Source organism: Sorex fumeus, unplaced genomic scaffold, assembly GCF_029834395.1.
Source record: "Sorex fumeus unplaced genomic scaffold, SorFum_2.1 ptg000045l, whole genome shotgun sequence".
In the NCBI taxonomy this organism is placed as follows: Eukaryota; Metazoa; Chordata; class Mammalia; order Eulipotyphla; family Soricidae; genus Sorex; species Sorex fumeus.
In genome coordinates, this window is record NW_026606102.1 from 2,917,580 (window position 1) to 2,945,528 (window position 27,949).

At 48.0% G+C, this 27,949-nt stretch overlaps 1 protein-coding gene across 1 annotated transcript in view; it reads right to left on the minus strand.

Moving 5' to 3' along the window:
* CACHD1 (cache domain containing 1) overlaps positions 1-27,949 on the minus strand; it is a 242,097-nt gene that overhangs the window by 104,434 nt on the left and 109,714 nt on the right. Inside the window, exon 3 of the mRNA XM_056122231.1 lies at positions 874-1,022. Coding sequence (XP_055978206.1) covers positions 874-1,022 — 149 coding nt within the window. The remainder of the gene's footprint in view (positions 1-873; positions 1,023-27,949) is intronic.

Consider the following 27,949-nt stretch of genomic DNA (forward strand, 5'->3'; position numbering starts at 1 on the left):
ATCTCAACCATACAGCATACCAGTTTGGTTTCAACAGCATTGGAAACCACACTTTCCCTTGGTAGTAATGAAGATAAGTATCTGAAATAAGACCTAGGATTGTCTGCAGCTCTTGTAAAGGACAAAAATCACTCCCTTCAATTAAGCAAATTACCCCAAATCCGAAAGATGATCTGATTCATGACTTAGCAGATGTACAAGACAAAATATTTCCTATACTCTAGATTTCGTCAACTCAGACAACATTTGCTACTTCTTTTTTCCTTCTTTCTTTTTTGGTTTTTGGGCCCCACCCAGTGATGCTCAGGGGTTATACCTGGCTCTGCACTCAGGAATTATTCCTGGCGTTGCTGGAGGACCACATGGGATGCCAGAGATCAAACCTGAGTTGGCCTCCTACAAGGCAAACACCCTACCTGCTCCAGCTTCACATTTGATATTACTGAATCTAAACTCAGTTAAAAAAAAAAGAAAAGAAAAATTTAAGGGGCAAGGACAGGGATTGTTTAGGAGTTTCATGGATAGAGAATACCTAGTCACGCTTCATTTTTTTTTCTTTTTGGGTCACATCCAGCAATGCTCAGGGGTAACTCCTGGCTCTTCACTCAGGAATTACTCCTGGCAGTGCTCGGGGGACCATATGGGATGCCGGGGATCGAACTTGTGTCGGCTGCGTGTAAGGCAAACGCCCTACCCTCTGTGCTATTGATCTTACCCTTAGTCATACTTCTTTAAGTGATGGGTTTATGTCAAAGATAAAAGGCTTATAGAAGGGAGAACTACTGTTCAGGTGCAGCAAATGTGCATTTGGCAAACAAGTGGAAGGCAGTTCCATTCAGGGCGCCAGCCAGGGCTGGAGCTTGTCCAACTTACTCCATCATGGATGGCGGGATGGTGCAGCAGTCTTGAATGGCGGTGAGGGGAGAGGTCAGGTGAGCCGTGTAGGACGCCTCCACCACCTGCTTGTTCCGGTTCACCACGTCCAAGTACCGGTTGAACTTCTCTCGGATTTTTTTGGCTAGCTGCAGGAGGACAGTGAGCACAATCAATCGAAAGTCAATGACAAGCAAACCCCGCGATCCTTTTGCTCCGAAAACCGTGAACATGTATCCCAAACCGTTTATCCCAAGTCTAGTTAACTGGAAGTCACATAAAACCACCAAGTCCCTCTCTTGGCACTATAGATCACCAAGACACAAAAGTCAGGGGAGATTCAGCACCAAAATCTTTTGTAACAGATAATGAGGCATTCAGAATGACCGTAGAAAGTTGTGATCCATCAATCAATGAGCTAGACGGCACTAAGGTCTCTGGCTAGAACCATCTGCAGAACAGTGGGCATTAGGGAGAAATGACAGAAAATGAGGGGAAACCCAGTGGTTCTTGCGTTCATAGCAATTTGGAAGAGAAACATACAGAAAGGGGTAGGGGGCATATGACTCTCCTGTAAACAATTCCAGGGCACATACACATGATCTTCCATGTGAACGTAGTGATAGCCCCATACAAATGAATCTGCATTGAGAATGCCATCATATTTTGGCTGCTACACCTTTAAGATGAATGAATGTCTTCTTTAACTCCAGCGAACAGAACACTTCATCATCATTTACGTTCTACGTGTGGCTAACAAGAGCAAATTGGTAAGCCCACTGCATCCCCCTCCATTGTTCTCATCCAATATCACAGCTTAATTGCAGATCTCTAAGGGACAGTGTTGTTTTTCTTCCCCTTAAATAGAACGCTACCCAAATGCAATGCTGGATAGAATTAGAGCTAATTGGTTTTGGAGAGCTATTCATTACTCATACACCAGAGGAGAGCTAATTGCCTCCTTGGGGTCAGGCCTCTCACATAATCCGATCGCTCGCAGGCCAGGGCCAAGGTGCCGCGTTAGCACGTCTTCATTCGGGAGTTTTCAAATCCATTTCAAAATCGGATTTTTTTCCCCGTGATGTTTGGGAGCTGGTAAGTGGGTCAATTCAATGAGCAGAAGGTCTCGACTGCATGCAATAACGCATGAACGATCACATGTGGAAGCATCAGAAGACCCCATTAGGGGCTGACAGTGTAACGTTTAATCTGATGATGACTTGGCCAAGTCACTCTTGCATTTTCAAAGGAGGAATTTTGTACTGGACAAATCAATGTGTCCACCTATAATTCTACTCCTTGACCTACTGTTACTACTTTTGGTAAGTTTTGCCCTCCTTTAATATGGATTCTCTCCCTTAAGGCACTGCAATAAAATCTATCGAAACAGTATGTTACCCCTGGAGGATTTGGGACTATCACCACTGTCAACCCAGGGACATTTAACAGAATTCGAGAACAATTTTGATGGTCACACTTGGTGGAGAATGTCCTGGCATCCAATGGGGTTCAGGCCAGGATGATACTCAATGATCTACAGAGCACAGGATAACACTCCACAACCAAGACGTATATTGGCCCACTTGTTCATGGTGTCCCATTTGAGGAATCCCTCTCAGGCAAAAACACATCAAAGGTAATAATCTCAATTTGTAATTCAGTCAATAGTTCCTTGGCAATATTTCAGCTTAGTTTTCCAGTCACTCACCTGGTACCTGGTCCTCAAGAGAAACATCTAACAAAATTTAATATTTACAAATGTCCTTTTCTTCACAAAAGCAATATGAAACAGGCTTTTTTCTCAATCTATTGCTCTTTAAAATGTACCTGGGGAGGACAGTACTTGCCTTGCACAGGGCCGACCCGGGTTCAATCCCCAGCACCCCATACGGTCCCACAAAGCCAGGAGTAAGCCCTGAGGATAATCAGGTCATGAGGATAGTCAGGAGTGGCCCCAAAACCAAAGTACAACTGATAAAAAAATGAAACATACCCCAAATACAAACAGGACGGTCTGTCACCTGGAGATCAGGTGACAGGGCTATGGGGCTCCCTGAGTGCTCAGCAGTCTGGGGGCCAGTAGGCTTGAGGTTCCATCCTCAGATCTAGAGGTGCCAGGAACCACCAGGGTGCTCGCGAGACAATGGGGTATTGCGGACCAAACTTGGGCTCCCATGCATGCTTACACCATCCCTCTAAGCCTTCTTTCCATCCACAGACCGGTCCCTTTTTGAAACAGTACTTATACTAACAATTCTTTTTTTTCCTCCTTTTGTTTCGAGTAATTAAGAGAAACAAAGTATCAGGTTGAGTTTAAAATTCTGACTGCATAACCTCATAAGGTTGCCTATCTATCCCTCCTCAGAAGACATCCTATACCTAATGCTACTTCTTGTTTAATATCCGATGAAACCATTATCAGGTACTTCTAATGTCTGTGTCTGTGTCTTCAGCACCTAGCATGTAGTCTGTCCACTGCATACAGAACAAGAACAACAATAACTCAAAGAGGCCAGAGTGAGAGTCCAGCAGGTAGGGTGACTGTCTTGCTCATGACAGACCCAGGTTTGATACTTGGCTCCCCATAAAATCCCTGAAGTCCACCAGGAGTGAACCCAGAGCACAGCCAAGAGTAAGCCCTGAGTGGTCCAAAAACAAAAAAAGATTGGTGAATAAAGAAAGATAAAAAAGAAAAATTTACCTGAGAGATCTCTATCTTTAACTTTTGGTCTAAAGTTTAATGACTTCTTTAAAAACATTAGAAGTTGACTTTGCAAACATACAACAATATGCATTTCCAGAAATTCCATTAGGGCCAAATTTGCCTTTTGAGGTTGATGTGATTAACATATGCCTCAGAGACCTGGGCCCTATGAAAACAGGATGAGAACGCTATTCGGGTCTCCCAATGAGGAATCGAAAGAGCTATGCTTGGAGTATCACGCTTCACTCAAGTGAGAGAAAGAATCCAGAGTTCCGACCTTCGTCGATGATCAAGAATCAGGGATGCTGTCTCGTTTGCCAAGACATCGAAAATCAGATGGGCTGGATGCGTAATGCATAATGCAATTTGGAGACGACCACTGGACCAGAACCATTATCGACTGGATTCCACGGATTCCATGGGACATCAAAAGATCATGTGGCTGCCCACCTACGAGATGGTCAGACTTCTTTGTCAAGACCGTGAATGATGGGTTTTAGGCTCTTCGTGTTCCTAAGGTAAGCAGATGCCATTGGGCTACACTAGCAGGTGACAGAGCAAACTGATGAATAACGGGATGTCAAGTGATCAAGTGATCAAGTAATTTAATATATATAATTGATAGATTAACCTTCCACCTACATAGATCAAGAGTATTGTTCTTCATCATCCAACAACACATGTGTTCTATAAAAGGGTAAAAATTACGTGTAACAGAATCGTTTCCCAGTGCCTACATAAATTCTCTTCTAACATGGCAATGAAATGTGCAATCATTTCTCTCCCACATATAAAAATATATGCAATACACATGCCATAAAATTAAAAATCCAGGAGCCAGAGAGAGACAGAGGGTAGGTAGCTTGCCTTGCACACGGCCAACTTTGGTTCGATCCCTGGCATCCCATATAGTCTCCCAAGGACTTCCAGGAGTAATTCTCAGTGCAAAGCCAGGAGTGACCCCTGAGCATCACCAGTGTGACCCACAGGTGTTTGTTTACCTATTACTTTCAACTAATGACAAAGTGAAATGGCTGTTGTCACCAAGACAAGACTGTCACCCAGCTTTGCTACAGCTAGGGGCCTAGCATACCCCAAGATGAATCCATAATCCTAGAGCCTCTGCCTGTTTGGGGGCTGCCCCTGGTGATGTTGGGGAGTTGATCTTGGAGATGCTCAGGACACTGGCAGTCCTGGGAAACAAACCCAGGCTTCCTGCATGCCAACAAAGCATATACTCCGCCCTCTGAGCCCCCGTCCAGCCCCATCCTAGAAGACTCAGAAACATCGGCAATTCTGAAAGTCTCCTGGCTGTGGATTATATTCTCTCCACCCAAACTGCTCCTGATGGTGCCACCAAGCAGTGCCAAGGTAACTCGGGTGACCCTCCTACAAGCAGAGGAAGCTCTGGCTTCTCCGGGAACTCGCATCATGGCGCCCTGGTTTTCACACATCTAAAGGCACATGGAGAGGGGCTGGAGCGATAACCACAGGGGGTAGGGCATTTGCCTTGCATGCAGCTGACCCGGGTTCGATTCCCAGCAGCCCATATGGTCCCCTGAGCACTTCCTGGAGTGATTTTTGAGTGTATGAACCAGGAGTAACATCAGAGGATCACCAGGTGTGACCCCTCCCCCACACACAAAAAAGAGAGAAACACATGGAGAGGCCACAGGGCATGATCCACTCTTGAGGGCCAGTCATTTCTACCATCCTAGCCAGTGCTCTGGAGAAGAGTGAAGAAGCTTCCAGCTCTTTCCAGACCCTGCCGTGCAATCTTCAGGCAGCAGGCAGCTAGAGATAATCTACCCTAGCCATGCTGGGCGTGCATGCCTGATTCTCTGCATCTGAAACAGAGAAATAATTGTTCTATGGGGCTGGTTTGGAAGGCAACAGGTAACCGCGACACTACTCCTAAGGGAGCCAAGTCCAGGGGCTGGAGCGAGAGCACAGCGGGTAGGGCGTTTGCCTTACATGTGGTCGACCCTGGTTTGATTCCCAGCATCCTATATGGTCCCTTGAGCACCACCAGGAGTAATTCCTATGTGCAAAGTCAGGAGTAACCCCGAGCATTGCCCAGTGTGACCCAAAAAGCCAAAAAAAAAAAAAAAAGAGCCAAGTTCAAGCTAGGGGAACCAAAACAACGCTGGCTGCCCTGGATTCGAACCCTGAGGAAAGGATCTCAGGACCACGCGCTGGTTGCAGAGCCCATTCCTCCCAGACGGCTCTCAAAGACTGGGCTTTCTCCTGGGGTCACAGCTTTTGATCAGATACTCCCCCACCTTTCTTATATTTTTAAATTATTTTTTTATTGTATGAAGTAGTTCACAATTTTTGGTTACAGTTAATATTCAAACACCAATTCCACCACCATTCTACCTTCTCACCACTGTATTTCGAGTGTTTCCATCCCAAACCCTAATCCCTACCGAGAAACAGAACTGAAATAATATATTCTGTATTGTGTTACGAAAAACCGCTGAAAATGCTACAAAAACGCATCCTTAGAGGAAAGAGTGTGAAGATTGTTGTATTTCACCCAGAAACCATGGAGCCCTTCTATAAGAGATCATTAACATGTTGTTAAAGGTTGAGCCTTGTGTGCTTTTTATATATGTATCTGTTAAAAAAAAAAAAACAATATTTTTCCCTCTAAGGTTGGTTGCCTCCTAATTTGAACCCTGTCAAATTTGGTGCTGTAATTTTACCCCACCAGGCACCTTTCATGTGGTGATATCCCACCTTGCTTTGTAAAGAAAAATGGCCAATTTCAGCGCTTCCTGGGCTAGGCCCATTCTAAGCTCCTCCCAAGCACAGAAAATTGAACTCTGCAAAGAGCCCTACGAAGCACTCCACCATTTTCTGGGGGTGAGGTTGGGGGAATGGGATTGGAGGGGAGGATGACATCTTAATACCCAACTCTATACCCTACTTTCTTTTCAAATCTATTTTAGCAAATGCAGTGCAATTATTGGCAGAATACTATAAAGCCGCTATCTCCTTACTTTGTAAGGAGTTAAATGGGGGTTGGGGGTGGGGTATGGGGATGGGGGACAGGGACTCTGGAGAGAGATAAGTCAGGTGACAGAGTACTGGACTTACAATAACAAGGCCCCAAGTTCTCTCAGCCAGGCATGTTCCTCCCATCACCCCAGTATGTGGCTATAACTCTGGGTTTCTCCCCAGACTTGGTGGGTCACACTCACATTAAAATCAATAACAATAAATATAAAGCTGGAGAGAGTATAGTGGGTAAGGCTATACTTGTCCTGCATGCAGCTCACCCAGGTTGGATCCCTGGCACCCCAGAGGGTCCCAGAACCCCACCAGAAGCGATCCCTGAGGGCAGAGCCAGGAATAAGGCCTGAGCACAGACAGGTATGGTCCCAAACAAACAAAGCAAAACAAACAATATTTTAAAACATAACTTGTGTTGTGGGCTGGATAGCACAGCGGGTAGGGCATTTGCCTTGCATGAGGCTGACACGGCCGACCCGAGTTCTATTTCTCCGCCCTTCTCGGAGAGCCCAACAAGCTACTGAGAGTATCTCGCCCGCACGGCAAAGCCTGGCAAGCTACGTGTGACGTATTCGATATGCCAAACACAGTAACAACAAAGTCTCACAATGGAGATGTTACTGGGCCCGCTCGAGAAAATCGATGAGCAATGGGAGGACAGTGACAGTGACAGTGACAGTGACTTGTGTTGTTGTTGTTTTGGGGTAATACCTGGCTGTGCTCAGGGCTTCCTCCTGGCAGGACTGAGACTGCATAGGGTACCAGGGATCAAACCTGGGTGAGCCATGTGCCAGCCCAATGCCCTATAGGCTGTCCTATCACTCTGCCCCGAAAAATGCTTTTATGTGAATTCTCCATAACGCCTATGAAAATCAAGTATGGGAAGAAGTTTTAAAATTGCAGAGTTCGACCAGCAATCAACGGAGATGGAGACAAATGTGAAATAGGGTGTTCTCCAATAACTGTCACCTCCGGGCACTATCGCCGACAGCAATTCTGACTCAGGGGCTGGGGGTGGTGAGGGAGCAGAAAGGGGCCTGGGTTAGCTGGTCTGCAGCCTGAGTAGGGGACAGAGAGGACAGACTATTCTCCCTTCCACCAAGCAGCGTGTTTCAGAGTAGACACTGAGGCATGTTGGGAATCCCCTCTGTCCCCATGGTCTTTGCTGTCCCCTGTCCCCATGCCCTTTTGGACAGTAGACACAAGGGCCAGGAATATTAATCCATAGTTGGGAGTCTATCTCATGAGCTGGAGGAGAAGGCAGCTGTGAGAGAGAAAGGATCACTAGGTCAATGATGGTTGGAGGAGTCGTTTGGGATGGGAGATGTGTGCTGAAAGTAGATAAAGGACCAAATGTGATGGCCTATCAGTATCTGTTTTGCAAACTCTAATGCCCAAAAGGAGAGAGAGAGTATGGGAGAAACTGTCCACCATGGAGTCAAGGAGAGGGTTGCAAAGGAGGGGTATACTAGGGACATTGCTGGTGGAGAATGTGCACTGGTGGTGGAATGGATGTTTGATCATTGTTTGATTGAAACTCAAACATGAAAGTTTGTATCTGTTTCTCATGGTGATTTGATTTTTTTTTTTTAAAAAAAGGCATCTCAGACAGAGAAGGGAGCACCAAGTAAAGGGTTTTGGGAGGGTCCTCCCAGGATGGGAGATGCAGGCTGAAAGTAGACTATAGTCCGAACAATGATTTCCACTCAATGCCTCTTTTGCAAACCACAACACCCAATAAGAGAGAGAGAACAAATGGGAATGCCCTGCCACAGAGGCAGGGTGGGATGGGGAGGATGGGGGGTGGGAGGGATACTGGGATCAGTGGTGGTGGAAAATGGGCACTGGTGGAGGGATGGGTACTCGAACATTGTTTATTGAAACCCAAGCACAAAAATTTGTAAGTCTACAACTGTACCTCATGGTGTTTCACTAATAAAAATTTTTTAAAAAAAAATTATGTGGGGTGTCTTAGGAAGGGAAACTCACTTTCCATCCTCATGCCTGGTGTTTATTCGCTCCCACCCCTCCAAGCATCCTCTCTCCAGGCTTGGCCAACTAAGTTCGGGATGCCGGGCCCAGGATGCAGCCTGAGGAGAATTGGGGGGTTGGAGCGATAGTACAGGTACAGCGGGTAGGGCATTTGCCTTGCATGCGGCCGACCCGGGTTCAATTCCCAGCATCCCATATGGTCCCCAAGTACCACCAGGAGTGATTCATTAGTGCAAAGCCAGAAGTAACCCCTGTGCATTGCTGGGTGTGACCCAAAAAGCAAAAAACAACCAAAAAAGAGAATTAGGCCTGCAGGGAGGTGAGTCCTGGAGAAGTCTGTGAAGCCAGGGGGATGGGGACCCCCATGGGGGGCCTACTCCCCACCCCCCCACCCCAGCACTGCAGATCTCGCGGAGTCCCTCCTGCAAACCAAACAAAGGCCATGCTCCACAGAGTCACAGGTGGAGCCGCCAGCCTCAGCCGTGATTGAAAACATTTTTCTCTGCACAGCTCAGCTTTCATCTTTTATCCCTCTTTATCATTCCCCCTGTCTCCCCCGAGGGGCCCCTGCATGCTGATGAGGCTGGGGGACTAAAACCGGCTTGTCATCTTGGGGGTCAGTTCTTGGCGAGCCAACTTCCAGCCCCAGGTCAAGCGGTCCATCAGCAGTGCGGATCCCCCGGGGAACGGGGGATCTAATTTGTCATCATCTCCAGTGAGGACGTTTCATCATACATCAATGACTCTGGCTGCATTTCCCTTCCCTTAATTTTCCCGAGACATTGCTGTCATCTGCATTCTTCCCCAGAGCCCTTTTATTATTTTAAAAAAGATCTTAAAAAAAAAAAAACCTTTCTATTTCAGGAAAAGTGAGGTTGAGGGCCTGAGGTTAGAAAAAGGTAAAAAAACTAAAAAATTAAAAAATAAAAAACAACAAAACAATCCTAAAACACAGGTAGCTCGGGCACATTTAATTTAGGTCTGTTTCCTAAAAGGAAAGGCTGGAAGAGGTTGGAAGGTTCTGAAAAGCTTGATTTCAAATACATACCAATGAGCCCAGGAGGGGCACAGGCAGGGAAGGGTGTACCCTCGGATCTGATGATGCAGGGGGATATTCCTATCGAATTCAGAGAGTTTAACATTTGACATTCAAGAACCTTTGTGGTGTGACAAGAATTTAATCACGGATGCCCCTTTCCCCAATCCCAGCTTTAGGATTCTTGCAGTTTCCCAGTAAATAAATAGTTTAATAGTTTTACAATAGTTGTATAATATTAACTATATAAACTATTAAAATATTATAAACCTATTACAGTATTTGTTATTATATAATATGGTATCATACATGATATAATATGATAGCACAGCGGTAGGGTGTTTGCCTTGCACGTGGCCAGCCCAGCAGAGCCGGGTTTGATTCCTCCACTCCTCTCAGAGAGCCCGCACGGCAAAGCCTGGCAAGCTACCCGTGACATATTCGATATGCCAAACACAGTAACAACAAATCTCACAATAGAGACGTTACTGGGCCTGCTCGAGCAAATCGATGAACAATGGGAGGACAGTGCTACAGACAGTGCTACAATATATGATATATATGATGTCATACATAATATCATATATATCATAAAATAATGACACTCATTACACTGTCCTCCCATTGTTCATCTATTTGTTCGAGCGGACCCAGTAACATCTCCATTTTGAGACTTGTTACTGTGTTTGGCATATTGGTTTATAATAGTTTAAATAAATAGTTAAAAAATTTCCTATTTAAGTGCCTATAAGCAGAAAAATTTTGTTTTGTTTTTGTTTGGGGGTGTGGGTACATCTGGTGGGGCTCAGAGCTCAATCCTAGGGGTGAGGGGTTTTCAGGGGCCCTATGTGGTGCTGGGAGGAAGCCTGGTTGGTTGTGTGACCCAGCTGCTCTCTCTCTCTCCCTACCTATCTTCTAAGTGTTTGATTCGTTGACCTATTTTATATATCTCTATACGTGAGGTCCAGTAAAAATCTTCCTGGGTGAAAAGGGATTTTGAGTGGAAAAAGTGGCGAAAAAACAAAATAGTCCTGGTTCTACAGGCGTCTAAACATTGGCTGGTGGTTTCAACAAGTATTTTAACTTCCCTTAGCCTCAGTTTCCCTGGTGAAAAAGGAATAATGCCCCTGCCAGGTGACTAAGAGGCCTAAAGGAATTGATGATTCCATAAGGTCTGGGATTTGTGAAGGGATCGTGGTTACAGTTATAGCCCCAGCTATCAAAGGGAGATGGAACGCGGTCCTGAGGAAGGAACTCGTGAGGGGTCAACTGCCCTCACCGAGCTCTAAGGAACGAGCGGAAAAGGGATCTATCTGCCCCCTCCAACCCAATGGGCATCTTACTCCTCCCCAGGTTTCATCAGAGACAGAAAACTGGACACAGGGCCTGGTCCACATCACCCAGATGCACAGGAAACGGCGCACAGGGTATGGATGAATGAGTCTGTTCAATCCTGCTGTCACTCACTAAGCGAAAGGGAAACCAGGCAAATTCTTCCTCTACGTCTCAAACTTCATGACGTTTGAGCTGGGAAACATGATGGCAGCTTGATGATGTTCCGTGTGAAGTAAGAGGAATTCTGGGGTGCTGACGTCGTGCAGCCAATGTACCGTAAACTGCCAAGGAAGTGGCACCAGCTGGTGATTTTCTGTTGCCACTATCAGTTTTTCATTTTTCATTTCATCATCCTGTTATTCGTCGATTGCCTCGAGCAGGCCCCAGTAACGTCTCTTTCATCCTAGCCCTGAGATTATATTCAAGGCTATTTAGGAGAATGAGACCCATTCAGTACTATTTAGGAGAATGAGACCCATTCAGTACTTGCCACTATCAGTACTTGTTATTATTGCTATGGTTATGGTTGGAACTGCTCATGGGGCTGATCAGATACCCTCAAGAGAGACCATCCCCCACCAAGAATTATTCCAGGAGCCTGGAGAGGTGTTGGGATGGAGGGGTTTCTGCTGGGTTTATACCCCATCAAGGCTGGCTATTATGAGGAGCCTGTGACATATAGGTTCTGCCATGACGGAGCCAGGAGCTCAGGGTTCTTCTGGTCCTTTCCCAGTCTGATGCGTGGGATGATGACGACCCTCGTGGCACCATGAGCCATCACTATGTGCCCTAACTCCTGTGTTTCTGGCAACAAGGTGGAGAGCGGTGGGACAGATCTTCCTCATCCCCCCTCATAGGCATGAAAACAAAGGCCTGGCTGTGCCCAAGCTCCCGAGACACGGGTGAAAAAAACAAAGGGGTCTTTTTCAATCCCTTGCTCCAGTTTTCCATAGCCCAGTTGTAAAAAAAAAAAAGTGAATTCCCTCCCACCTCCCACCCGATTACAAGATCTAATTTCTATTCTTCTTGTCCCAGTCCTATTTCTGCCTTCAAAGCTTCTGTAAGCCCTCGGGTCCACCCTCAAATGTCCCAGGACTGTCCACGTGTGCCTCCTCTCAGATGAGCTTCTAGGTGTGGATCTTGTCTCAGGAAATGATTCCGTTTCTCCTGCAAGGACCTTGAGGAAAATGAACATGCCTCGATGGATGGCTTAGCAAGTGGCAGGAACTACAAAAGTGTGACTGGGTGACATGTCTTTTAATCCTTACTGCAACTCTTGATAACTGCTATCTGCAATTTTTATAAATGGTCCCAACAGATTAGGCAGCCAGAGATACTTAACAAATGCTATAAATGCAATAATTATGTCAAACCAATGCCCTTGGACCACTGCATCCCGTATTTTATGTTATTTTACAGTGCCGAGTGTCAAGGAAACTGCTAAGGGGAAAGGGGGGAGGAAGAGGAGGTTGGATCACATCCAGCAGTGCCAAGTGCCCAAGGGCTATTCCTGGCTCAGTACTCAGGTGCAACCCCTGTGGTGCTCGGGGAACTGTATATGGTGCCAGGGATGGAATGCAGTCAGTCACGTGCAAGGCAAGCACCTTGCCTTACTATCCTTACTATCCCTCTGGCCCTCACCACTGTATTAATTTGGCTTCTTAAAATATAATAAACTGGGGCTGGAGTGATAGCATAGCATGTAGGGCGTTTGCCTTGCACATGGTCGACCTGGGTTCGATTCCCAGCATTCCATATGATCCCCTGAGCACCGCCAGGAGTAATTCCTGAGTGCAGAGCCAGGAGTAACCCTTGTGCATCGCCGGGTGTGACCCAAAAGGCAAAAAAAAAAGTATATATATTTTATAAAAATATAAAAATACTTTTTTATGACATCTTATTATCTCATTCCTACTTTGGACAAACTTGCAGACTATCGAATGTAGCCTGCCCACAGGGCAGAGTCTGGCAAACTCCCCGTGGCGTACCAAATATGCCAAATACCAGTTAACAATGATGGGTCTCATTCTCCTAAAGAGCCTTGAATATAATCTCAGGGCTAGGATGAAAGAGACGTTACTGGGGCCTGCTCGAGGCAATCGACGAATAACAGGATGATGAAATGATGAAATGAAATAAAAATACGGCAGAATCTCCTCTTAGAGAGCCCGGCAAGCTACCGAGAGTATCCCGCCCATACGGCAGAGCCTGGCAAGCTACCCATATCGTACTCGATATGCCAAATACAGTAACAATGATGGTGCTCATTTCCCTGACCCTGAAAGAGCCCCTAATATGCCGTCGGGCTACACTAATATGCCATCACGACAGGGACGAATAGAGACATAACTGGCACCCGCTCGAGCAAATCGAAGAAAAAAGGGATGACAGTGATACAGTCATATATAATAAACTATGACCATGTTGAAAAACTCTGTTCCCAGGTTGAGGAAAGGGTAGATAACTAGACTCCTTCCCATCCATGTTCTCGCCCTGTCTGTTTCTCTGTCTGCAGCTGGCTCCTGAGTCCAAAAGGCCACCCTAGAGGAAGCCTCACTGAAAACCAGAGCTCATGCCCGTTCAGAAAAAAGGTTCCGACGACAAAGGCCAAGGGCTGCGTATTGGCTGCTCATGCACACAGGATGGGCTTCATGCAAGTGAGTGGGGCCTGAGTAAGGCCAGCGACGAGAAAGACCGAGGGATGCAAAGACGGGGCTGGAACCGCCAAGCCCGCCAAGGTCCCGGGACCAGCACAGGGTGGGGCAACAGCATGTCCAAGGCGGTCAGTGCCAACAGGAGCTGCAGATGGACCGGGAAGATTTATGCGTGGGGCCGTCTGGGCTTTGGGGTCAGGGCACCTGTTCCTGGGGGAGGGGGCCCAGGGGCTGAGTTGTTGCACAGAGCAATGGGGACGACAGCCAGCAAGTGCTGACACGCTCTGGGAGAAGCTTCTCTCCCGGAGCAAGACGCAGCCTTGCTTTCCAGGCGCGGGTGGTGTTGGTCTGGCAGTCGTCCGTCCGTCTGTCTGTCTGTCTGTCTGAAAAGCTGCAGAGAGAGACATGGAAATACACCTCCACGCCTCCTGAGAGCCAAGGTTATCAATCCAAAGGCTCAAGGCGCTCCTGCCCGTTTTTCAACCAGCTCAGAACAAAGGAACCCATGCCAGGGCGAGCTCTGCCCACTTCTCCTTCCTTCCCTGTAGCAGAAGCCCGGGTGCCCGCCCAGAAAACCCAAAGACACAAGGGCTCCCTCCGGCCTTTCAAAAAAAGGAGTTTGGGGAGTGGGTGGGCAGGTAACACCGGGAGTGCTTAGCTCTGTGTTTGAGGGTCGCTCTCAGCCCAGCAGGGCTTGTGGTTCCAGGGATCAAATGTGTTGGCTGCAAGCAAGGAGAGTTCTTTAACCCCTGTTCTCTTTCTCCTCTCTCTGTCTCTCTGTCTGTCTCTGTCTCTCTCTCTCCTAGTTTTATTGTTTTGGAGGAAGGGGGAGGTGGGGCCCACATCCAGTGGTGCTTGGGGGAACCATCTGCAGTTCTGGGACTCAAAGCTGGGTGGGGCCATGGTGCCATGGCATTACCTCTTACTCTCTGTCCTGTCTCTACAACCCCGGCTGCCAGCCCCCAGGGCCTTTATTTATTTATTTTTGATGCCACTATATATATAAATAAATAAAGGCCCTCCCGTTGATCATCGATTTGCTCGAGCGGGCCCAGTAACGTCTCCATTGAAGACTTTGTTGTTACCGTGTTTGGCATATCGAATACATCACGGGTAGCTTGCCAGGCCCTGCCGTGCGGGTGAGATACTCTCGGTAGCTTGCCGGGCTCTCCGAGAGGGGCAGAGGAATCGAACTCGGGTCGGCCATGTTGGCTGCGTGCAAGGCAAATGCCCTACCACTGTGCTATCGCTCCAGCCCCCAAAACATGTGTCAGAAGAGGGATATATATCTATATATAGACATATATAGATATATATCACTGTCCTCCTGTTGTTCATCGATTTGCTCGAGTAGGCACCAGTAACGCCTCACTATATAATATTTCCTCTGCCACTCTCGGAGAGCCTGGCAAGCTACCAAGAGTAGCTGGCCCGCATGGCAAAGCCTGGCAAGCTACCCGTGACATATTCAATATGCCAAACACAGTAACAAGTGTCATAATGGAGACGTTACTGAGCCCACTCAAGCAAATCGATGAATAATGGGAGGACAGTGACAGTGATATTATATATATATATATATACACACACACATATATATATATATCTCACCGTGAGATACAGACTTACAAACTTTCGTGATTACGTTTCAGTTATACAATGATCGAGTACCCATTCCTCCACTTTACTTTTGATCTTAGAAAGAACCAAGGACTGAGAAGGAAGCTGCTGGCGGAGGCAGGCTCTGACACAGAGAATAATTGTCCAACAGCTTGCATGGGTTTGCCTAGGTCATTCAGGAAGGAAGGAAATGGGGGAGCCAGCACTCTGGATTTGTGAACTTGGGAAATCTCTGGGGGACTGACAGACACAAGAAAAAGGAAAAGCGTGGGAAAGGAAAGTCCCTTCCGGTTCACCTTGTAAAGCTCCAACATACGGATGAGAATCTGGACAGAACTGGAAACGCTCAAGGTAACACAGATGCATCCCGACCAGGGCCCGTCGGAGGAACTGGGGTGCATGGTCTTGAGGGGGGTTCTGGAAAGCTGCCGTTTCTGACTTTCCCCACATCCAGTGCCGATCTAGAACCAACCTCAGGGGCCAGGCCATGCTTCCTGCATCTGGGAAGGGTGAGCCAACCGCCTAGAGGCCAGCTGACCAGAGCGTCCAGCTCTACACCAGCCTGGACTCTGAGGGCCCATAGGTCACACACTTTCCAGAGTCAGTGAACCGGGCAGAGGACACTGGGGAAAGAAAAGGAAACAAGCTCTGTACTCGCTGAATATGCCCTTACTTGGCTGAGGACTTATCAAATCCATTTCCTGTGAAGACTATCCTCAGACTTCACAAACACATATGTAAGGGGCTGGAGCAATAGCACAATGGGTAGGGCATTTGCCTTGCACTGACCCAAGTTCAATCCCCAGCATCCCATATGGTCCCCTGAGAACCTCCAGGAGTAATTCCTGAGTGAAGAGCCAGGAGTAACCCCTGTGCATCGCCGGGTGTGACCCAAAAAGAAAAAACAAACAAACAAAAAACCCCACAGATGTTTGGTTTTTCTTATTTATTTTTTTTTTATGGGAGCTACACTCAGAATTTCAGGGTGGGGTTGTGAGATCGTGGGGGTGGCCCCCAGCCGTGCAGAGGGAGGAGACGAGGTGTGGAGATCTAACCCAAGGCCTCGCACACACCTGCATATGCTCCTCTCCTTGTTCCACACCCTCGGACACTGATGCTTCAATCTGTGGGGATTAAGATACTCCTGGTATGCGCCATTTGTGGTGTGCACCAGCAATGACGTGTTACCATTTCCTGCCTTACCTTTAGGACTTCACTGACACAGAGTCCTTCTAAGGCAGAGCCTGAGAGAGAACTCCAGGGGCCTGGGAGAGTAGAAGTCCAATGCGCTGCATGCAGGAACCCTGGGATAAACCCACCACACTGCATGGTCCCCTGAGCAGAGCAACCCCCTAGCACCACTAGGGATAATTCCCGAGCTCCCCCCCGCCCAATAAAATGGACAAGTAGAATAATTAAGTGAGAGTTCAAGTACAGGATGAATTAGTCCTACTTTGCAGAACAACCACTGATCAGTGTGAGTCTGGTGCATAGTAGATGTCAGAGGGGAAAACATATCTCCAGTGTACTGATGCCCTTTCAAACGGGGAAGGAAAAAAACAGTACTGGAAGCAGCTTAGATGGGCCTTGCATGTGGCTGACCCAGGTTCAATCCCTGGCACTCTATACAGTCTCCTGAGCCTACCAGGAGTGAACCTTAAGCACAGACTCAGGTCTAAGCCCTGAGTACTGCCAGGCGTGGTCAAACCCCTATCCTCACCTCACGCCCTAAATAAAGCAGCTTAGAAACGGATTTCTTTGGGGGACGGGGGACAGTTTTTGGATCACGCTGGCTGTGCTCAGGACTTACTTTGGGCTCTCTGCTCAGGGATCACTCTGGGAACCCTGTGTGGTGCTGGAGAGCAAATCCTGGACACTCGGTGTACAAGGCAAACACCTTACCTGCTGTACTATCTCTCCAGTCCCCCAAACATTTCGGGTTTTCTTGGAGGAGTGCTGCAAGTTTGAACCCACACCCAGCAGTGCCCAGGGCTTACTCAGGGCTCTGTGTTCAGGGATCACTTCTGGGAGAGCTTGGGGAACCAGACATGGTGCCAGGGATTGAATCTTGATCAGCAAGGTAAACTTTGTGCATTGTTCAAATATTTCTCCAGCCCCAGAAATAATTGATTTCTCTGGCTGGCCTCGAGTACTAAGCGATAATTTGGGGAGTGGGGGGAACTTAATTCTTGGGACAGAAGGAACTTGGTGGCTCTAAGATACCTGAGCAGGAACACAGTCACCTGGGAGATCTAGGGGCTTTAACAGGGCAGGCAGGTGGTATTAAGTCCCATCAGAGAGGAAGAAGTGGTTTGGAGTCTGTAATGAAGCAGCCATGCTAATGAGACAGGTACAGACGGCCGGAGTGAATGTCGATGTCCGAGGCCAGCAGGCAAAGAAGAAGCTCCCGAGACTTGCCAGAAATGACAGAAGGTAAGTAATGTTTGCCGTGTGGGTGCCCAGCCAGAGGAACGAGGGCATCTGCCTCCAGCACCCTACTTTTATCAGAGCCTCCTCTGGCTGTGCTGTGTTCTCTGGCCAAGCTGCATCTGAGAGCGTTCTCCAAGGCACAGTCGGATTTAGGAAGCCCCCTTCCAGCCCCCATCCAATGACAGGGAGAATTGCAAACAGGAGAACCAGGGCAAAGGGGCTTCCAGGCTGGCCCCAACACCCGCAGAGGGCAGCTAGCTCAGCCCGACCTGGGGAGTCAGCCACAGGGCAGAGAAGACTCGGCAGAAGAATCAGCCTGTACTGGGCAGCAGGGAAGCACGGAGTTAAGAAACGGCCAGTGGGAAGGTCCACGAGAAGGAATTGCAACAGCATCCTGCCACCTGCCACCGTCTTCGGTGGAAATAAAGCCGTGGGTCTTGGGCCGCTTCCAATGAGATCACCACATCGTGTGCTGGTTCACGAGTCCAGATTTTCACAGCATTTAGCCAATTCAGGAGTTCTTGATCTTCATGGCAATTAATTCCTTCGCAACACTGCCACAAGCGTTTCCTCTCGCACCACGGAATACATTAGGGCTGAGGTGGGCCCCTGCTCTGAAGTCTCCTGCCAGGCTGCTTAATCAGCTCTGGATCTGCTGACGCATCTGACCAGGCCAGAGGGTCTGAGGTCATTTGATTTTTTTTTTTTCAAGTCGGAGCAGCAGTTTGGAGGGTTGAGGAAGAAGGTGGAGGCTGGGGAAGTCCTGGCTACTCCCAACGTTTCCCAATAAGATCGGAGCAGGAGACACTGGACATGTGCATCCAAAGAGCTTAATTTCGATTAGCAGCACGTGCTGGTTCCCGGAAGCAGGGAAGGAAGATGAAGATTTTAGCCTTCACACCGTCAGTCAAATGAAGGCTTCGGGACTGGAGTCCTAAATCCAGGTTTCTGCTTTTCCAGGGTTGGCTTTATGGAAAAGAGAGAGTGCTGGGCACATGGGCAGTGAGTGACCAGGGAAGACAGGAGCTCAAACCTGGTCCTGCCCTGGGCTCCAAGACCTCCCTCCCTCCCTCTCCCTGAGGCAGCTTCCCCCCTGCCACACCCACCCACTTCTCCTCTGCCCTGGCTGATGGACAGCTCTAGCCCCTTCATTTGCTCCCTCACAAACAGTGGGAAATGCTCCATGGTGGAAAACAGAGAAGGAGGAAATGGATCCTCGTGGGGTTGTGCCAAGCAAGAGCAACACAAAAACTTGTGAGTGGGATCTGCAAGGATTGAATAGTATGTGAGGGTGAGAGGAGGGGGCGCTCCAGGCTCAGAGCTGAGATAGGGGCATAAATACAATCCTCTGTGGTCTCAGATCAAAGTCACATCTACACAATAGTCACACACTACACTATTAGGTGAAAACATAAAATGTGCAATCATTTAGTGTGTGTGTGTGTGTGTGTGTGTGTGTGTGTAAATAGAATTATCTTGAGGTGAGGTGTGTGTGTCAACAGGATTATTGGAGAGTGAGCATTTAGGGGTGAGTGTGTGTGCGTGTGTGCACACGCACACACACAGGATTATCTGAGAATGAGCATTTAAAGGTGTGTATGTACAAACACACACATGAACAGGATTATCTACATGCATCTCCAAACCAGGCACCAACAGGACCCTACACATCTCCGGCACCAGTGAGCTGCTATTTAACACGGGATTTAATGCTTGCCTGCATACACACAAGCTTACGTTTATTTCAAAATACATATGAAAGTAAATTTGCCTTAAAATATAAACAAGGGGGTGGGGGGGAGGGCCTGGAGTTCAGAGGGTAGGGCATTTGCCTTGCATGCAGCTGATCCGGGTTCGATCCCCAGCATCCCATATGGCCCCCGAGCACTGTCAGGAGTAATTTCTGAGTGCATGAGCCAGAAGTAACCCCTGTGCATCTCTGGGTGTGATCCAAAAAGCAAAAATAAATAAATAAATAAAAATAAAAATAAAAAAAATTAAACAAGGGGCTGGAGTGATAGTACTGCTAGTCGGGCATTTGCCTTGTACACGGCTGATCTGGGTTCGATCCCTGGCATCCCATATGGTCACCCCAGAGCCCACCAGGTGTGATCCCTGAATGCAGAGCCAGGAGTATGCCCTGCGCAGCACTGGGCATGGCCCCAAACACACACACACACACACACACACACACAACACACCGCATATGTATATATTTTTTTAAAACTTCAAATGCCTAATTATTATTTTCTAATGAGCTGGCCATCAAGCTGACTGCCGAAGACTGACACCCCTTCCCCACACACAACACCCCCCCAAGAAGCCCCCCAGGTGTCCCTGATGATTATCTGAGCTCATATTGGGAGAGAACCCTGAGATCTGAGAGATGGTTGAGAGCTTGCTACAACCTCCAGGGAAAATACAGGCATGAAGGCTTACCAACCACTAAGAACGCTCCAGGACTGTGTGACGGGGGGAATCACCTGCTACTTTCTAATCCCACACGCCAGCCCACCAGCAGGAGCTGTTGCACAGACACCCTCAGCTTCAAGTTTTTATTTAGGGGAGACGAAATTAATGGGGGGAGGGGGGTGGAGAGGAGGGCGGGGAGTGTGGAGAAGAAACCCACACAGAAAAACAATAGCCCCATGGAAATTCCACAATGACAGAAATGATAACCAACTGTCTTGTGATTCTGTTAATAAAGGAAGAATGATAAATTGCACAAAGACAAGAGGATTATCCGGGACCCTGCTGATCTTTAGATCATGTTTACAGAACCAAGGATGATCCATGAACAGTAAGGCTGCTCTTCCTCCCAGGGCTTAAGATTTATTAGGCTGGTCCCTGAAAGGACCCACCCCCCGCCATTGTTTCAGCCACTTCAGGCTGAGGACTGCAACTCCATCTTTTCCCCATTTCACGGTTTTTATCAGCGCACTTTCAGTGTTTAGACATACTATTCATCTTTGCTTGGGTTGCCGTGGCGGCCTCTCAGAGAGAATAAACACCTTCCTGTAAGAGGAGTGGATAAGGTCTGAAATGCAGCTGCTAGACCTCGGGGATTAAAATCTGGCTGTACCATAGATTGGGCTGGAGCGATAGCACAGCAGATAGGGCATCTGCCTTGCACGCAGGTGACCCGGGTTCGATTCCCTGTCCTCGGAGAGCCCGGCAAGCTACCGAGATATCCCGCCTGGACAGCAGAGCCTGGCAAGCTACTCATGACATATTCGATATGCCAAAAACAGTACCAACAAGTCTCACAATGGAGATATTACTGGCACCCACTCGAGCAAATCAATGAACAACGGGAGGACAGTGCTACAGTGCTATCTGTATGGTATCACCCTGCCGACCCCCTCTCTTGACATGGATGATCACTTCTTTGCAGAATGGTGAGGTCCTGGTAGTGAATCCATAATACAGCTCACGGAGGATCCTGATGTATTGAGTTTGAATGCCCTGTTTGGCTAGGGCTTCGATGACCGCTTCCGTCTCAACAGAATCAAAGGCCTTCTTTAAATCAATGAACGTTAGATAGAGAGGCATCTTGAAACCTCAATGAGCTCGGTTATCCTGTGGATATGGTCGATCGTGCTGAATCCATTTCAGAACCTGGCTTGCTTGCAGAACCAGGTAAGTGGAATTTTGTGACCTTGGACTCCAGGCTCAACGGGACCCGGAAACAGAGATCCTCTGCCTGCTCCCACCAATCTCTGGCGACCCAGGGATCACACCCAAAGGCCCCACCCTACCGGTACCAGATAAATACCACATCAGCAGACCTCCACTACCTCTACTACCCAGCTGCCTCCACGCTCCAGGCCGCTTTCCGGCCGTGGTCGCACGACACATCGTAAGACACTTAATACCCATCTTCCAAGATTACTGCACCATATTTGATGGGGTTCAAATATGGTCTGAAACATGTGAACACCTGCAAGGGCAATGAGAGGCCACCCTAAAAGCCTCTATCACTCTCGGAGAGCCTGGCAAGCTACTGAGAGTATCCCGCCTGCACTGCAGAGCCTGACAACCTATTCGTGGCATATTCGATATGCCAAAAACAGTAACAACAAGTCTCAAAATGGAGACATTATTGGCGCCCACTCGAGAAAAATCGATGAACAATGGGGGCACTGCCAGGAGTAACTCCTGAGCATTGCCAGTTGTGACCCCCAAAAAAACATAATAGATAAATAAATAAATAAAACTTCCCTCCTTGGCCAGGGAGATGGAGTTCAAAACGTTGGTGCATATGTTTTGCACACTGGAGACCCAGGTTCTATCCCGGACACCACATGGTCCCCTGAGTGACTCTTGGAAGTGACCAGAACCCACCTTTCACCCCTGACCCCCGCACTCTCCAGCACCATCAGGTGTGGCCCGAAAAACAAAACCAGAAATTGTTTTGTTTTGTTTTGTTTTTGCTTTTTGGGTCACACCCAGCAATGCTCAGGGGTTCCTCCTGGTTCTGCACTCAGGAATTACTCCTGACAGTGCTTGGGGGACCATATGGGATGCCGGGGATTGAACCAGGTCGGCCACGTGCAAGGCAAACATCCTACCTGCTGTACTATCGCTCCAGCTCCCAAATAGAAACTTTTGGTCCTGCCACTTGACCACTTCTGCGAGACCTTGACCCGCTTCTAATGTTAGACCTCTCAGACATCTAAAGAAATGGGACAAGACCTGTACTTTTTTGCAAACATTAAGAGGATGGGGGGTGGGGGGAGAAGCACAGGGACAGTCAATAAAGAACCAAATCAATATTTCATAAACCTTGCAGCCAGCCTCCTTTCACAGGATGAGCACAGCATTACTAACAAGGGCGTGTGAGCTGCCAAGGCAGTCTGGGAGCAGGGCATTTCGGGTAAAAACTCACGTCTCAGAGTCAAACCAAAAGAACAGCAAGAGCCGAAGCAGACCTAGACTGATCTCAAGAGTCTAAACCCTGTAATGGATGGACATGGAGGGCATCATGCTGAGTGAATGAGTCAGAGAGAGGGACAGAGGGAGAGTGTCTGCATTCATTTGTGATATACAAGGACAAATTGATGTATAGTAGAAGACTAATATATACGGCCAGGGATAAAGGGGGCTAGGAGGACTGGTCAACGGCTAGAATTAACTACAAGTATGTGTTGGGGGGGGTAGGGGGAGTGGAGGGTATGTAAGCTAGAGAAGGGACCAGTATGACAGTAAAGTAAAGGCCTAAAGTAAAGGCCCTCCCGTTGATCATGATTTGCTCGAGCGGGCCCAGTAACGTCTCCATCGGAGACTTTGTTGTTACTGTGTCTGGCATATCGAATACGTCACGGGGAGCTTGCCAGGCTCTGCCGTGCGGGCGAGATACTCTCGGTAGCTTGCCGGGCTCTCCGAGAGGGGCGGAGGAATCGAACTCGGGTTGGCCATGTTGGCTGCGTGCAAGGCAAACGCCCTACCGCTGTGCTATCGCTCCTGGAAATGATCAGGCTGGACAAGAACTGGGTATTAAAAGTACGTAAAGGGATATACATGAAAACCATTCAGTATCTGTATTTCAAACCACAATACTCACAGTGCCCAAAAGTAGAGAGGCAGAGAAAGACAGAGACAGAGACAGAGAGACAGAGACAGAGACAGAAAAGAAAAGCGCTTGCCATAGAGGCAGGTGGGGGATGGTGGGCAGGAGGGAACCTGGGGACACTGGTGCTGGGAAATGTACACTGGTGGAGGGATGGATGTTGGAACACTGCATGACTGAAATCTAATCATGAACAGCTTTGTAAGGGTCTATCTCACAGTGATGCTATTAAAAAAATATCTCTTAAAAAAAAAAGGATGTCTACACCCTCCCCAGGTAACCTTGCTGGAGTCTGGGGGAGGGAGTAGGTATCTGGTTTACTCTCAACCTCTGACTGATGACAACTTCCCCATCCGGAGGCCTTCTTATCTTTCAACCTGGCCTGTGCCTTCCTGAAAAAATTTTTTTTTTCTTTTTGCCACACCTGGCAGTGCTTAGGGGTTACTTCTGGCTGTGCACTTCAGGAATTACTCTGGCTGTGCTCAAGGGACCATATGGGATGGTGGGGATTGAACCTGGGTCGATGACGTGTAAGGCAAATGCCCTACCTGCCCTGCCTTCCTGCAGATTCTGTGCCTTTTGTGTGCACCCATTCAACAAACATTGATGCCAACACCTGATCACAGAGTCGAGTGTAGGCTAAGTGCATACAAGAGGACTAGGCCTGAACAAATTCCCAGGGGACAGATGGCAGAAAGGCTGGGGTGGGGGGCGGCGGGGGCGGCAAAGAAAGAATGACATCCATCCACACAGCCTCCCGGATTCCTGTTGTCCAGACAAGTTTGAGCCTCCAACATCGTTCACTCAGCAACTGTAAATAGCGTGTGAGCCCCGGGCTACCACCACCGAGAGGACGACTTGGAAGGGCAACCCCCAAACAAATCCAGGTTCTAGAAATATCAACCCTGAGTTGCCAGATCATCCTTGACGACAAAGATGGGCTAAAGAAACGCCTCCCTGGGCTGCAGTGATAGCACAGTGGGTAGGGCGTTTGCCTTGCATGTGGTCGACCGGGTTCAATTCTCAGCAGCCCATATAGTCCCCCGAGCACCGCCAGGAGTAATTCCTGAGTGCAGAGCCAGGAGTAACCCCTGAACATTGCCAGGTGTGACCCAAAATGATGCAAAAAAAAAAAAAAAGGAAAGAAAGGAAGAAAGGAAGAGGAAGAAAGAAAGAAAGAAAGAAAGAAAGAAAGAAAGAAAGAAAGAAAGAAAGAAAGAAAGAAAGACCGACCTCTGGGCTGAACCAGAATTCCAAGACGAGATTCCCAAGGACTTGAGCCTGCCTCTGCTGGAACCCCGGAGTCCTGTCATTGCATAATGGGAGGATTTTGGGAGGAGGAACAGTTTTGCAAAGGCAAAGCGTGGAGAAACCCCATCTCCAGGCTCACATTTCTCAGCGAGCAGGGCTTCTGTGCAAAGTGGCGGGGAGCTGTGACCTTTCAAGGTCTCCTGTGAAGTTTGCCTTCTAAAGTTTACAGCTTTCCCGCTAGACCTTACCTAAGAGGATTAAAAACAGATTACGGTTAGCATTCTTCTTCCTCACTAGCAAGCCTCTTTTCTCCCCTAATACAGCTGGGTAGTCACACTTTACCAGCCTTTCCTGGTCGGCAAACAAAACACAAAATAAGCACATAATCTTTCTTAAAACTGCCCTGCAGAACTGTGATCCTCATTTTATGGAAATAATTCATACAGGCATGGAAAAAGTTTGATATGTGACCAAATTAAAATAAATCAATGGCAGGAAAACTGGTTTGTGAGGGGGTGGGGGGATGAACTCAGGGCCGGAAAGACAGTTCAGGAGGTAGAACGTCGGCCTTGCATGGCACCATGCTGGCTTCAGCCCTGGTTCAAATCTCCAAGCACCACATATTGTTCTGGACCATCACCAGGGTCCCTCCTGAGCACAGAGTCAGGAGTAGTTCCTGTGGACCACTCGATATGGCCCAAACTTCATCCCCCCCCCCCCACATACACACCACCCACACCCACACACGATTTTTATGAAGGAGAGAGAGAGCGAGAGTGAGAGAAAGAGAGAGAAAGAGAGAGAAAGAGAGAGAGAGAGAGAGAGAGAGAGAACGAGCAGAAGGGAGGAAGTTCCAAGTATGAGGCATTTTAGTTCTCCACTCCAAATTTCCCCTTCAAGGGACTGTCCAGAGATAGGTGACACTTCCTGACCTCCCTGGCCCTGTAAGTGTGTTCTTGGGAAGTCTCCACCAGCTCTAAAATCCTAACACTTCCTGGGAGGGCCTGGAGAGACAGCACAGGGCTCAGGCGCTTACCTTGCACATAAGTGACCTGGGTCCAATCCCTGGCACCCTAAAGGCTTCCCTGAGTCCCACCAGGAGTGATCCCTGAGTGCAGATCCAGCGGTCAGCCCCTAGCACCATGGAGCACGGACCCCGCTAAACAAACAAATCCCAAGAAATGCCGCAGGGTTAAGAAGCCAAATCACACATTTGACACACACAGCTGCCAAAGGGTCATCTGCTAAGACCTCTAGTCAAAATGTCTTTTCCAGGGGAGGTGGCATCATTGATCCCAGCCCAGTGCTCTGGAGTCATCCCTGCAGTGCTCAGGGATCAAACATAGGGCTCCCGCATACAGGCTGTACTTGATCTCTGGGTGCTACCTCCTGACCCCTAGTCAAATTATCTTCAGAGAAAGAAAATTTTTTGTATGTAGCCTACATGAAAACTCTTCTTTAACAGAGAATCTTTTTTTCTCCTATAAATCGATAGAATTTTGTGCAAAATTCATCATTTTGACATGGTTCAAACTCTTTTGTTTGTCTTGATTTGGAGCCAGACCTCATGGTATTCAAGGCTTACTCCTGGCTCTGTACCCAGGAATCATTTCTAGTGGTGCTCGGGTATCAAACCTGGGTGGGCTCCACGCAAGGCAAATGTCCCACCCAGTGTGGCATCTCTCTAGGCCCTATTTATTAATTTTTTGTTTGTTGGTGGGGGGGGTGGTCGCACCTGGCAGTGCTCAGTAATTCCTGGTTCTGCACTCAGGAATTACTGGAGGGTCCAAATTCTTTCATAGGGGAATAAAGCCCCCTCACCCCCCACCCCCCTGGCTACCCGGCAGTGCTCAGGAGAATGTCATCAGTACTGAGAGAAGGTACAGCCCTTGCGGGCTCTCTAGAAAGGATTGGTTCCCTGCCATTTCAACTTATGTAGAAAAGAGCAAAATGGATCTAAACTATACGGGAGGAAATAACAGAGTAAAAAAAATCCACGAAATAAGATAAAGAGGCTGAGACAGAGTTTGAGCTATTTGAGTTCTGGGGGTGTGGGGGTGCTCCCAAGCTGAGCGGAAACACCTGGGGCAGTTTGGAGTTCGGGATTGAACTCAAGGCCACGGGCACACACAGCATCCCTCTGAGTATTTTCCCTGGAACCCCAAATTTGAATCCAAAAAATCTTTGTCATTCATTTTTCCCCCTTACTATCCTCACTCTAGGGACAGATAGTACAGCAGGTAGAGTATTTGCCTTGCACACGGCCAACCTGGGTTCAATCCCCAGCATCCCATATGGTCCCCCCAGCACTACCAGGAGTAATTCCTGAGTGCAGAGCCAGGAGTAAGCCCTGAGCACTGCAGGGTGCGACACCCCTGTGCATCACTGGGTGTGACCCAAAAAGCAAAACAAACAAACAAAAAAATTCTCATTCTATTTTGTCATTTTCATCAAGACTTTCAAAGCTGCCTCTGCTTTGTTCATTTTCCTCTGTGATTAAAAGGATAATTAAAATAATTCTAAAGACCTTTGGGGGCTAGGGAGATAGTATATGACTGGAATTCTATCCCCAGCATTCCATACGGTGCCCTGAGTCCCACCAACAGTGATCCATGAGCACAGAGTTAGGAGTAAGCCCTGAGCACTGCTGAGTGTGGTCCAAAATCAAACACACAAAAGAACAAGGTAGATTTGGCAATTTTGATCAAAGAACTAATCTCTGGGGGGGGGGGGAGTGGAGTGGGGGAGGAAACTTACCAAAAACTGACTCCCGATGAACAAAACCAGAAAAATATAACCAAGAACCCCCCCCTCACACACACACACCAAAATCCACAGTTATGAAAGAAATTGACCAAAATCTTACCCACAAAGGCAAATCTGAGTCCAAAGGGAGTGCTGGTGATTTCTAGCAAATACCGAAGCAAGGAAGAACCAACATCATGATCCATCAGAAAGTCAAGGAGAGGAATATTTTCAAACAAACTTTCTAAATCCAAAAAGTAGTAAGTACGTAGGGAGAAAAAAAAAGTAGAAAATGAAAAGGAAAATCATGAGTGGGGGTGGGGAGAGGCAGCTGTTTGGTTCTTGGGGGGCTGAGGGTGGTCCAGACTGTTTGGTGCCCAAGGAGAACCCTGTGGTATCAGAGGTCAAACCCTGCTACATACAAAGTCTGTGGTCAGCCCTTTGAACTGTCTCCCTGACACCCCCCTCCTCTAAAATCCATTTTTTTTAAAAATCGTGCTGGGAATCAATCCTTGAGACTCACACATGCAAAGCAAGTGCTCTGTGGCAGAGCCACATGGACTAAATTATTAACTTAACTTAATAACTAGAGCACTTGTGAAAACGTGAGAGCAAGCTCTTGAAACAACATTTTCAAGGTGGTCTAATTCCTTCTGGGAGCCAGGCTATTGCCGCAGGAAACTTTCTCCTTGTTTCTTTCCCACTCCGTTTTATGTGCCTTG